Below are 12105 nucleotides of genomic sequence, written 5' to 3'. Positions count from 1 at the left end.
CGTCCTGGATCAACTCTACTCGTGCATTCTCCTTCGGAGCAGTAGCCACAGCTTTTTCATAAGCCTGGACGGCATCGCTCACACATTTCCTAACAGCAGCTGCATGCGGAGATGGTATGTACTGCTGCAGAGCGACATGAAAAGAGGGACGAGACTGCCGCTTGTCCTGAAGATTGCGCCGCTCGTCGAAAATGTAGAAAGAGCGTTCGAAGATAATGACAACAGCTAAATGGTCGATCATAAGGAGGTTAATCACAGCGTAGCCTCAGAATTCACCAGAACTGAGCTGAACAACGTTGTCCAAGGGCGATAAGCCAAGGGCCTGGCAAATTCGCAACATGAGAATATGTACATTCTGTGAGCAACTGGACATACCACAGGGAGTAACTCGGACTGTATCTCTACACAGTCGGCGTCGTTAAGCATGTCCTATTGATTAATCAGCACGGCTGTTGCTCGAACGAGGATCGACACACTCACGAACTGCGAACGGCGGGCAACGACTTGGATCAGCACGGCTGTTGCTCGAACAAGGATCGACACACTCACTCTCTGCGAACGGCGGGCAACGACTTGGATCAGCACGGCTGTTGCTCGAACGAGGATCGACACACTCACTTCCTGCGAACGGCGGGCAACGACTTGGATCAGCACGGCTGTTGCTCGAACGAGGATCGACACACTCACTCTCTGCGAACGGCGGGCAACGACTTGGATCAGCACGGCTGTTGCTCGAACGAGGATCGACACACTCACGAACTGCGAACGGCGGGCAACGACTTGGATCAGCACGGCTGTTGCTCGAACGAGGATCGACACACTCACGAACTGCGAACGGCGGGCAACGACTTGGATCAGCATGGCTGTTGCTCGAACGAGGATCGACACACTCACTTCCTGCGAACGGCGGGCAACGACTTGGATCAGCACGGCTGTTGCTCGAACGAGGATCGACACACTCACGAACTGCGAACGGCGGGCAACGACTTGGATCAGCACGGCTGTTGCTCGAACGAGGATCGACACACTCACGAACTGCGAACGGCGGGCAACGACTTGGATCAGCACGGCTGTTGCTCGAACGAGGATCGACACACTCACTTCCTGCGAACGGCGGGCAACGACTTGGATCAGCACGGCTGTTGCTCGAACGAGGATCGACACACTCACTTCCTGCGAACGGCGGGCAACGACTTGGATCAGCACGGTTCGAGTTTCAATGAGGATTGACAGACGCACTGCCTGCAAGTCAACGCCCAATGTAAATTAGAGCAACCTTTGAACTTTCTGATAATCTTACCCAAAGATGCGGAAACCAGCAGCTCAAGGTCGCTATCATCTCCTGATGACTCTCAGATGTTGTTGTTTCTGTAGAGTCAAGATGTTGTAGGAGTGTTCTGGACAATATCAGTCGCTAACGCTTGTGACAGGTATGGATAGTTACCTCTGAATTGCATATTTCATGCAGATCTCCAAATTGGTCTGCTGGGTGGAGACGAATAATTGCTCGAGTGCTTCGTCATCCAAAGCTCCAGCTGTCTGTTCGATCAGTGCGCTGCAATCTGCATCACCCTTGTTCATATCTGATGGAACAATGGTCATCATGTATCGCAACTAGACCATAAACCGGCTTACTTGGAAGGCATATGTGGCATTTTGGAGGCCACCGGACATCCTGGAGAAACCTCAATTGTGGACCAAGTGCGAATGTTTTCTCGGCGCATTTCGGGGCCTGTTGTTTAGCGTCTTTCCGCGAAGTTCCTGTATTTATCAGCTTTCGATATTCGATGCCATATAGCGCATCAAACTTGGTGAATAATACGATCACTGGTACTGAGGATTGTGATTCTGCGCATCAGTCGAACGTCAATGAGGATGGGATGCAAAAGCTTACTGCTTGCTGTGTCGCACTCAGTGAAAAACTTTTCTTCGCCTGCAGTAAACGACCTGCAAGCCTCGTCCATTGGGATACAAAACCTATGTTGAAACCGTGAGAAAGCGCATGTCTTGATTGATCAGTTGCAATTACCAGATAACATGGAGTCGTTTTGCGATTTTGGCTTGTGTCGAACGGTCAGTGATGAAAGCCTTGACCTTGTCGAATTCGTCTTTGCCGCCTGCCTCGAAACCGCGTGAATCGTGAAACACGAAGCCCGGGTTACTTTCAAACACCATTTCGTTTTCGATTTCGTGCTCTCCACGCTGAGAACACGTCAGTTCATGTCCTCAAGTAAGAGCACACCTTAATACCTCTTTGGATGCCGTTAGAACTGTGAGATCGATCTGATGTCGATGGGTCACTGCCATCCTCCTACTAGCAATGTGATGGGCCTACCTCTTTCCCAGCGCTGTCGTATATTTTTGGTTTGTCTTGTGTGTTGCAAATTCTCTGCAGGATGGTTGTTTTTCCTGCGTTCGCTCTTCCTATAACGAGGATTCGAAAGCGACCAATTCTCTTTCTTATGTTTGAAGGATCCATTGGGGAAGGTAAGTGTGACTGAAGGAGAAGCGTTTGTGTAGCCTTATAATCATTGCACTAGTGTGTGAACCCGGCAAATGCGCAACCCGAAGCCAGCCTATCTAGAATCAGTGGGGCAATGGGCAATGGGCCTGCCGTGTACCATGAGGCAGCCCTATTTGAAATTAGTCACATCTCGTACACTCACTAGGCCAAAATCGTACCCTTCCGAAGTACTTTGGCTCCCTAACTTACCATTGCGGCTGTTTGTGAGTGGATAGCTGATAGGGGTAGCACAATCTTGAGGCCATTCGGTGACAGCCTAGGCTTTCTCAGGGAACTTAATGGTGAGCGCAAGGTGAGCGTGGGCGCTAAAAGTGTACTTTCAGTGGACGCACGCTGCCGCAGGCATTGATGAAACTTGACCTGGGGAGTTAGATGGCGTGTAGCAAAGAGATAGGAAATGAAGAACGTTGAGTTTAGGTGACGCCTTTCGTGTAGACGAATGATCGTTGGCGTTGTCGAGCGCCAGAAAGTTGCCGGTAGACCAAGTTTTCGAGGTCTCGTCATTATGTTATGCTCCACATGGGCATTGGGAACCGAAGACCCCAGGACAGCTCGTAACTTGCGGTATTCTCTTATCGCAAGGTTATACTGTTTTGTGTATCTTATAATCAACGAGGTGCTCAGAGCCGAACTCTTCCTTAGATCAAACCAGCATGGCTAATGCTACAACCCTTTCATGCCGCATCTTCGGTCACTCAATTCTTGTCATCAAGTAGCCCCGCTGAGTATATCCAACAGGTTTCACCGTCGATTTCAGCAAGTCGACAACAAATATAGAGTTTGCTCAAGTACGGATTGGCAATCTCCCTTCGCCGGCAATTCAACGCCAAGCAGGAAAGAGTTTGCGACAGGTGTTTTCTTCACCCTTGTAACTTTCAAGTACTCGCCCCTAACACATCTTCAACTCACTTGAATCGCTTCTGTGTATTTTTTCCTCAGAGTGCTTTCTCATCCGGATCCGTTTTCCTTACGCATATGGTACAAGGAACATTCTGAGTTGAAGCATGAAGACGTTCATTTCGACCTCGGTGACACGTTCCGCGCGTATAGCGCAAGCGAAGGACAAGGTGAAACAACAATCGCACTCTCGCCTAATCGCTCACGAACACAACCTGTAGCATACATCAAGTGGCATGGCAACATCAGGATTGTCGTCGACTTTTCCAAGAATATTTCAACTGAAGTGAGGATCTACGTTTAGCATCGAAACCATCTAGTCGTAGATTAACAGGCCGAGCAGTCTGTCTCTTCCGGCCAAAGCAGTGAGCTCGTGCCTGCCACTGCCAGAATATTTAAGAGCTGTCCTCGGTGAGTCAGGATGATCATAAGGTGCCGTTCCTGAGGTTGACGCTCCCAAGATTCCGAATCCTGGTGATAGGAAAGGTATCTGGTTTATCCGATCTCAGGCCCAGTATTAACGACGCGATTTTAATAGACTGGCGTTGGCAAGTCGTCACTAATCGATCACGTTTTTGGAGTAGGAAAGAAAACGGTGAAAAAAACGGTGAGTTGAGTGTAACGCTTCAATGAACACAAGTACTCATATTGTCAATAGATCGTTGCGCATGATAGGCCAGGCGAGGCCAGCATCGACGACGAGTTCATCTCGCCGGAGAACGACAGGTTTGTTCTCCACGACAGCAAAGGTTTCGAACCAGGGGAAGAAGACAACCTCAATATTGTCCAAGATTTTATTCGACGTCGGAGAGCAATGCCTGATTTGAAAGATCAGTTGCACGCTGTTTGGTAGGACTCTATCTCGACCATTCCGATATGGTGGACTGACAAAATACACGCAAGGCTTTGTTTTCAGATACCTTATGCAGGCGGACGTTTCCTGGAGACGGGGGCCAAGGAATTCTTGACATGGAAACGTGATGGAATCCTGGGAGACAGTGAGTGAATCGATGAATATACCTTTGCTACGTTGGAGCTTATACTTTGTCAAAGTTCCCGTTGTCGTGGTTCTTACTAAATACGATATGCTCATTGATCAGATCGAGCTAGATCTAGATGAAACCTCTATTGATGGATCGAGTGACCAAGAGATAAAGGAACTCGTCAAGAACAAAGCAGATATCGATGTTCACGATAACTGCATTGTACCTCTAAAGCAATTTGCAGGGCCTGATATTCCACACGCTACGATCTCCAGTGCGTACCAATATCCTGACAGGTCCATACGTGCCTCTGAAGTGTAACATTGCAGCCGAAGATAATTACAAGGAGACGCTCGCCCGCCTGATCGAAATAACTGAAAACTACGTCGGCCAGCATTCTACGCTTGACGCTGCGGTGATGACCTCCATTGCCCAGCGGGTGCATCCTGGACTTAAAATGGAGGCATTGATCGAGTGAGTATTGTTTGCTTCATTCTTATTTCGTGACTTACGCAGCGTCAGAGTTGGGAAGAAAAGTTCGTTTCAGTTTCGCGTCGATAATCGATGAGCACAATCTAAATCTTCATGTCTTGCAGGATATTGGAAGGCGCTTGGATCATGCCCATCGTTCAAGAATCGCCAGATGCGGGATTGTCTGGATGTGCTTCACGCTGACATCGTCGATGTATGGAACTTCCGTGACCCTCAAAAGGTGATGGGTATCTTATTTATTGTCGTCGTATCCGCCCTAACGTGATCTATGCATAGTACTTGCGCAGTCCAGAGTTCAGGGCAATGATAATGAACATGGTCGATGAGATACAAGTTGGTCCCATAGTTGATCCCACCAAGACCATGTAGGCTGGTTTTTTACGTTACAGCTGATTTTTTATCTCACTAAATATTTACAGAGTAACTGGGTTCACCATGCTTGGTACTCTCACAACCATCGTGTCAGCCCTGGCGGCACATGCGGCTCCCATCGTGATACCAATCGCAGCAGGTGCCGTAATTGCTGTATGGGCTCAAGATGTATACCAAACATCGTGCGCACCACCACTTTTTCATGTGCGAAAGGATATTGACACTTTATTGCCAGCGACGTGGCGCTTCGACGTTTGATGACCTACATCATCCACCTAACACTTGTGTTGCAGACACTTTTTATCGTGTCAGAAAGCCAAGAACTCACTCGTAGGGCCATCAAACTCGCAGTCAAATCCTACCTCGCCTCTCCAATGAGCGGAGAAGTTCTTGTTCGAATTCAGGATTATATCAGGCCATTGACCGTCCTGGACCGCGCGGATAGCGATACCTTGAACAAGATCGAAGAGGTGATACAGTTTTATAAGATCGATGCGGCAGAAATGTCCAAACTTCGGGTAAAGCACCCTGTAGATTTGGCGGACGAACCATGGTAAATCGAGAAGTGGTAGCACCCGATTGTTTCTTTCGTGGATGGTTTTGCGCATGGGCAGTGTCAGTGCTGACACGATTACAGACAGTGCTCGCTTGTACTATACAACTGGATTTATGGCCAATCATAACAATGTAACCTACGTCATTACTGTGTTCTATCAACGTCGTATACTTACTGCTAGACTCGAGCCCTCCAACGTGCCAACATAAATATTGTAACAGTTCATAAAAACTTGGCATCATGCAGACAATCGTTTGACGCCTTCTGACCAGGCCTTGGTGGACTGGATTTAGATTTGGCAACAGAGTTCGAACACAATGTACATAGTATACAAGCAGAACTCGCTATCGAACGTGATGCAGGTTAGAGAGTTGAGCTACACTCGGTAACGAGACAAATTTATAGGCCTCCTGTAGACGCATGCAACTGTGTGTAGACAGTGCAGTGAAGACAACCGCCAACGATTATCGGTAAAGAGTAACGGCCTCCTCGACATCTTCATTCTTCTGAGTGTGCCTGAAACAAGAGCAGAGCACCAAGATCAACCTGTAAAGAGTTCTATGGCGCTCGGGATCGTCAAGCTGCTTTAACCAAAGGGATTCACGATACTAACCAATGACCCCGTTAAGATCCTCGTTGACATCCAATTTGTCATATCTAATTTTGAGCGCAAGGGTAAGGTTGTCAAGCGTGATGTCACAATGTGGATACCTAGGTGAGCGCAACGTCCGCGTCAGTACCGAATTGCCTAGCGATAAAGCTCAAGGCTGACAGCTCAGGTGATGTCGTCAATGTCACTTCGTTTGTTGGAACGGGTGACCAGGGCGCCTTCTAGGTTGCTCAACGAGAAATCACGAGATGGTGGGTACAAATGCAGTGTTTCTTCGTGCAAATATATGACTTCGTAGAGGTCATTAGGTTCGTTTTCCTTGGTGATCAAAGCGAGAGTCGAATGACAAGGCCATATTGTTCAGGTAGGCCAGACTAAATCCTGCATGTAGCATTGCACGCCCATTCGGAAGCTCACGTTTGTTGAATATCATCTCAGATATGTATTAGAAACATTGATTTGGGTGAGAGAAGTACTTGGCGTCCATCGCAGATGTCTTAAATGTGAATTTGATGAGTTGCTAGGCCGGAACATCACCTGCAGAACTTCCACGCACTTCTGCTTTGGCAAAGTAGTCGAGCGATCAGTAATTGGCATTATGAGGGTGAAATGAAACTACTCACGCGCCTGATTAAGACTCGCATTTCAAAGCTCCTGTTTATATGGATAAGGGTTGTCATACTAGGTCATTTGGATGAGCCACCGACTGCTAGCAGGCGCTGAGTCAAGGTTGCACTGAAGCAGAGAGTCACGATGTTCTGACCTAGAGCGCAGACGATGCATCTGTGTCTCCTGACGTTGGGATGATGATGGCGCCGCATGAGTATTGGATTGGCAATGAGGATGATGACAGAGCCATGAGGCCTCTGCCGCTTGCAAGTCTGTGTACGACGGTGGGAGGAGGAACCGCGAGAACGCTTGAAGATCGATCGATCAGCGCTCAGCTTGTAAGTCTCCTATACCCGGTTGCTGCTCGATCAGCAGAAGCATCCAGAAGCTGGAGTAGGCTTCCAGTGTGGATTGATCGATCCATGACCGTGCTGCTCCGCGGCAATGGTCCAATTTTGATCGGATGTACTGCAAAACAGTGAGAAAACCCACTACAGAGGTAGCGGAAACTAGTAAGAACATTTGATGATGCGCTGTTCCAACACTCCTATAAGGGATTTCCCACGCATCCGATGACCAGCACAGCAACAGAGCAGCGCAACTGCAAGTTTGTACCCAGCACGCATGTCACTCCCTCGCAGGGTGTGTTTAAACCCATTTCCTAATCAAACCATCATTGATTGGCTTTATCTCGAAAGGCATCCCCCCAATTTCTTATTTTGATCAAAGTACATTTAATCTGTCTTCCATGTTATCCGCTTCATCCTGTATTCCAGGCCATCGTACTCTTCAATGTAGATCAACACGAGGAAGCAATGCTGCCCATCAAATACCTGGCTGGTGCGTCGACATGATGCATACCTAATGCTTTTTATAACCTAGTACTTTCTGCAGCTCGTTAGCTGGGATCTCAGGTCCTTGCTGCTCACTACATACCAGAAACGGTGCCAGGCTTTCCTTTCGGCAGGTAAATCCGACGAAGCCCTCGAAGCACACAAATACATGTATGGATGCCATCGGTGAGACTGCGAAGGCCAGCTGCCTCGATCGGTCTAATGGCGAGTTTTAGTGATGTCACCCGAGGCCGTCATACTCGCCTGCATTTGACTCAGAATTCAGGCAACAATGTAGCGTGTTCTGTGCTGCCAATGGAAATGCCACCCTCGCTGCCAGCGATTATGACAGGGCTATTGACCTATACTCGGCGGTAATCAACTTGAACTCTGCATCTGATGTTGTCTTTGCAAATCGTAGCAAGGCAAAGTTGGCAAATGCTATGGATGGAAGCGCTTCTCGACGCGCAGAAGGTGCGATGGGGGCTATCATTCAATAGCCAATGCTCATCTAGGTGATACATAGCTTATTGAACTCGACTCTTTGTCTTATCTTGGATACAACTTGAAGCTGTGCGGCGCTATGATGAAGCGATTGAAACTTTCCAAACAATGCTCTCGATATTGGGCAATGCACCTGATGCTCAGACACGAAGTAAGTCTCTGATAACGCATTGGTCAACGTGTTTCACTCTTTCCCCAGAGCTGCACCAGCAGTATCTCAGACCTTCTGAAGTAGAATGCGCCATTTGATGGGTGATTGATGCCCAACTCGCCAACGCTCCGCTGCGTGTACTCGACACCACCACAGGTCTCTTATGCGATCGGGAGACGCAGATAGACGCCTTCAAAATGATCATGCTGTATAAGGAGCTTGTGTCATCAACAATCATGCATGCAGACTTACACGTCGAGCACATCAAAGAAGTGAAGAGATACCTGCAATATGCCATGCTATCACACAGGTGGGAAGGGAAGGAGCCGCTGCTGCAGGATATCCAGGGCAAGTGCGTGTACGACTCAGATTTGGAGCCAGTCGGCGGCATGACGATGCTGCGGCCGTTCTGCAAAACTGCTCGTGATGCGGGGTATAACTGGACATGGAGCGATACATGCTACATCGACAAGAGCAACAATCTCGAAGTCCAAGAATCGGTCAGCTCCATGTTCGTATGGTATCATCATTCTGCGCTCACGATCGTCTATCTGTCTGATGTTCTGCCTTCGTCAAAGTCTTGCGGACTGGCAAAGAGCGCTTGGAACACGCGCGGATGGACGTTTCAGGAGTTTATCGCTCCCAAAGTCATTCTCTTTATCAGAACAATTGGACCCTTTATTGTAATGATCGTACTCCCAACCACAAGGATTCCATCGCAATCATGCAGAAGATAAAGGACGCAACGGGCATAGACCGACCAGCCGCTGTGGCATTCTGTCCCAGTATGCATAACATGCGAGAAAAACTTCATTGGGTGTCAACCTGCGTTACCGCGCATACTCATTGTTTGGTGTCCTTGGCATTCACCTACCTGTAGATTGTGGTGAGAAGCAGGACACGGCTCTCGGGCGGCTCCTGCAGGTCGGGGGACATCACTGGCCTCAATTGGGTTGGAGAATCATCAGAGTTCAATAACTGTCTCCATCACTTCGTACGAAGCTCTACCATGCCAGCTACCACCCCTACCAGAGGAATAAATTCAGTCATTGGTTTCTTCGCTGCGAAAGATGGTGACTACTGATTTCGCTTGGCGCAGCAGCGCAGTGGAGAATACAAGAGGATCGTGACAGATTATAATATCATTGGGTAAGTCCAGGAGTTTCTGTTGGAGACTTGATGGATATCAGGACCATAGAGATATTGTAGTCATATGTTTTTGTTTCAAAGTTTTTGGACTACTTTAAAGATGATACCATACAACTGCAGCATACGTACTTATCACACACGCATGTTAGGTGTGGTTTTTGCACATTACGACGCATATTTAGATAAAGACAAGGGAAAATGGAGTCCCCGACTCCCACTTTAGTGGGAAGAGGGTTTTGTCGGATCCAAACGTACAGGCACCTATACGCTGAAGTGTGGGAACCTTTCGGGTTCTAAAACTGTACAGTTGAATGATGAGTCATCAGAATGAATGCGTGATAGCGATTCGGATCCATGGTTTGTATCGTCTGACTGACTTGTCTCTACAGTGACTGCAGTGAAGAAATAGTGTACGTCTTTTCATTTTCTCTCGACGTCCTTCTTTTATTGAAATGACCACCTTCGTGAATTTAGAATGTCTGTGTTTCTCTTGAAGCACCCCAGCACGTGTCCTCGAGTTCTCGATGCTACAGATTGCCCACCTCACAATATCCTTCACGATATACAAACATATCCTCTATTCTATGATGCTTTGTACTACCCGCAATATAATGAATTTGTATATGCAACAGCCGATAAATTTTGTTGTTGGTTGCAACTATCACTCGCCTCCATCAGTGAACTGGTGGAGAAAGTAGAAGGATATATATGACATTATATAGTACATAATCACACCCATCGGCATAATTCTGCCATCAGTCATCACATAATCATATTTGACCTTATAGAGGAAACGTGTGTTCTTGACTGGTCTACTGAAGTTTGCGATCAGTAACAGACTCTCGCGTCGCTCAAATTTGAACTTGAAGGGAAGGCGGAGAAAAAGCTAATGATCAGGGTTAATGATTTGCAACCGACATGCGCAACTCAAGGTCCACAATTTTGAAGCCAAGAATGAAAGCGGATACCTTCCAGAGAACAATGGCTTGTTCACCGAGTAACTGAGAATAAATGTATGTCGCTTGGTGAACGAGAATAAATATATATTGTTGTTCACCTACTGGCTGGCGGGTTGCTCTAGTTGTGAAGAACGATAATATTTGCTCAGCGAATGAGGGCCGATATGTTGTCGCTGGGTTGGGCAAGAACATTAATGTATGTACTGCTTTGAAATGATGATCCGTTATATATCGATTGGGAATGTGTGGGAATAAGTTTTACCTTTGTGTAGCAGCGAAATATGTTCATCAAGCGTGTGAGAATCAACATACCTCTTGCTTTGAGTTCCAACATGACCTTATACATTTATCCGATGACTGGCAGATGCATTATACTTGTGAAAAACACTGACATGTTTACTGAGTGAGCGAAAATGAAAGTATGTACTACTCTGCATTTTGACAGTATCTGCTTTAGATTCTCAAGGATGGTACATTATATGTCAATTAGGAATTCACGCGAGGTGTTAATCATTCGGTACAGTCAAGCATTTTTAATCCACCTTCAGTTGCACCATCGGTGGGAGTTCGAATGAAATATTTATCTTAAGTGCGCTCATCTCACATTCTATGATTCTATTCTGAGATTGACATTCAGAATAGAAAATACAGATAGTATCATGATCGTGCTGTATTTTCTGGATCCGGCCCATCAAAGACAGAAAGCCGGATCCCCAGGTCAGAGCTTGAATTGGGCTCTAGAGATCGTTCATAACGATTCATGTGGCGTGCACAGAGCAACTACCACCAAGCAACTTGTATGTCTCGCCACGCATCAATGTACTGCATGGATTTTGGCGTTTCAGGAGGAAGTCATCGTGTCTCACCACGCATCAACACAGTTCGTTCCTTTTCACACTTCAGGAGGAAGTCTTAACGTGTCGATTTTAGAGACGCCTTGTATGCTTCGCCATGCATCAGCGCAGTGAGTTTCTTTTCCCACTTCAGGAGGAAGTCTTTACACGTCGATTTTAGAGACGCCTTGTATGCTTCGTCATGCATCAGCGCAGTGAGTTTCTTTCCACACTTCAGGAGGAAGTCTTAACGCGTCGATTTTAGAGATGCCTTGTATGCTTCGTCACACATCAGCGCAGTGAGTTTCTTTCCACACTTCAGGAGGAAGTCTTTACGCGTTGATTTTAGAGATGCCTTGTATGCTTCGCCACGCATCAGCGCAGTGAGTTTATTTTCACACTTCAGGAGGAAGTCTTAACACGTTGATTTTAGAGACGCCTTGTATGCTTCGCCACGCATTAGCGCAGTGAATTTCTTTTCACACTTCAGGAGAAAGCCTTTACGCGTCAATTTTGGAGACACTTTGTATGCTTTGTCACGCGTTAGCGCAGTGAATTCCTTCAGATTTTGGAACAATTTTAATTGATTGCGAACTAATTAGCAAACAAATGTATAAGAGATCTAATACAGAT

The 12105-nt window shown here is 47.1% G+C and overlaps 3 protein-coding genes across 3 annotated transcripts; 2 read left to right on the top strand and 1 right to left on the bottom strand.

Annotated features, from left to right (window-relative positions):
- Positions 1-1440: 1440 nt before the first annotated feature.
- HD556DRAFT_1244778 (GTP-binding protein) lies at positions 1441-2479 on the bottom strand (the record flags this gene model as incomplete). The annotated part of the gene is made up of 6 exons (XM_041298478.1): positions 1441-1583; positions 1636-1833; positions 1895-1977; positions 2030-2202; positions 2251-2283; positions 2336-2479. The coding sequence occupies 6 exons, from the start codon at positions 2477-2479 to the stop codon at positions 1441-1443; spliced, it is 774 nt and encodes a 257-aa protein (XP_041155899.1).
- A 698-nt stretch (positions 2480-3177) lies between these two features.
- HD556DRAFT_1538548 (uncharacterized protein) lies at positions 3178-6119 on the top strand (the record flags this gene model as incomplete). The annotated part of the gene is made up of 15 exons (XM_041309691.1): positions 3178-3236; positions 3464-3591; positions 3643-3707; positions 3756-3832; positions 3883-3907; positions 3960-4028; positions 4080-4270; positions 4325-4419; positions 4475-4678; positions 4734-4878; positions 4927-4940; positions 5001-5116; positions 5173-5261; positions 5316-5450; positions 5504-6119. The coding sequence occupies 15 exons, from the start codon at positions 3178-3180 to the stop codon at positions 5823-5825; spliced, it is 1734 nt and encodes a 577-aa protein (XP_041155898.1). The 3' UTR covers positions 5826-6119.
- A 2603-nt stretch (positions 6120-8722) lies between these two features.
- On the top strand, positions 8723-9299 carry HD556DRAFT_1401474 (uncharacterized protein). Its single transcript, XM_041303834.1, has one exon. The coding sequence runs from the start codon at positions 8729-8731 to the stop codon at positions 9266-9268; it is 540 nt and encodes a 179-aa protein (XP_041155897.1). The 5' UTR covers positions 8723-8728; the 3' UTR covers positions 9269-9299.
- Positions 9300-12105: the final 2806 nt, after the last annotated feature.

Source organism: Suillus plorans (assembly GCF_016647745.1).
Source record: "Suillus plorans strain S12 chromosome Unknown HD556scaffold_65, whole genome shotgun sequence".
In the NCBI taxonomy this organism is placed as follows: domain Eukaryota; kingdom Fungi; phylum Basidiomycota; class Agaricomycetes; order Boletales; family Suillaceae; genus Suillus; species Suillus plorans.
The sequence above is the reverse complement of the archived record's forward strand: the minus strand, read 5'-3'. Positions and strand labels throughout refer to the sequence as shown.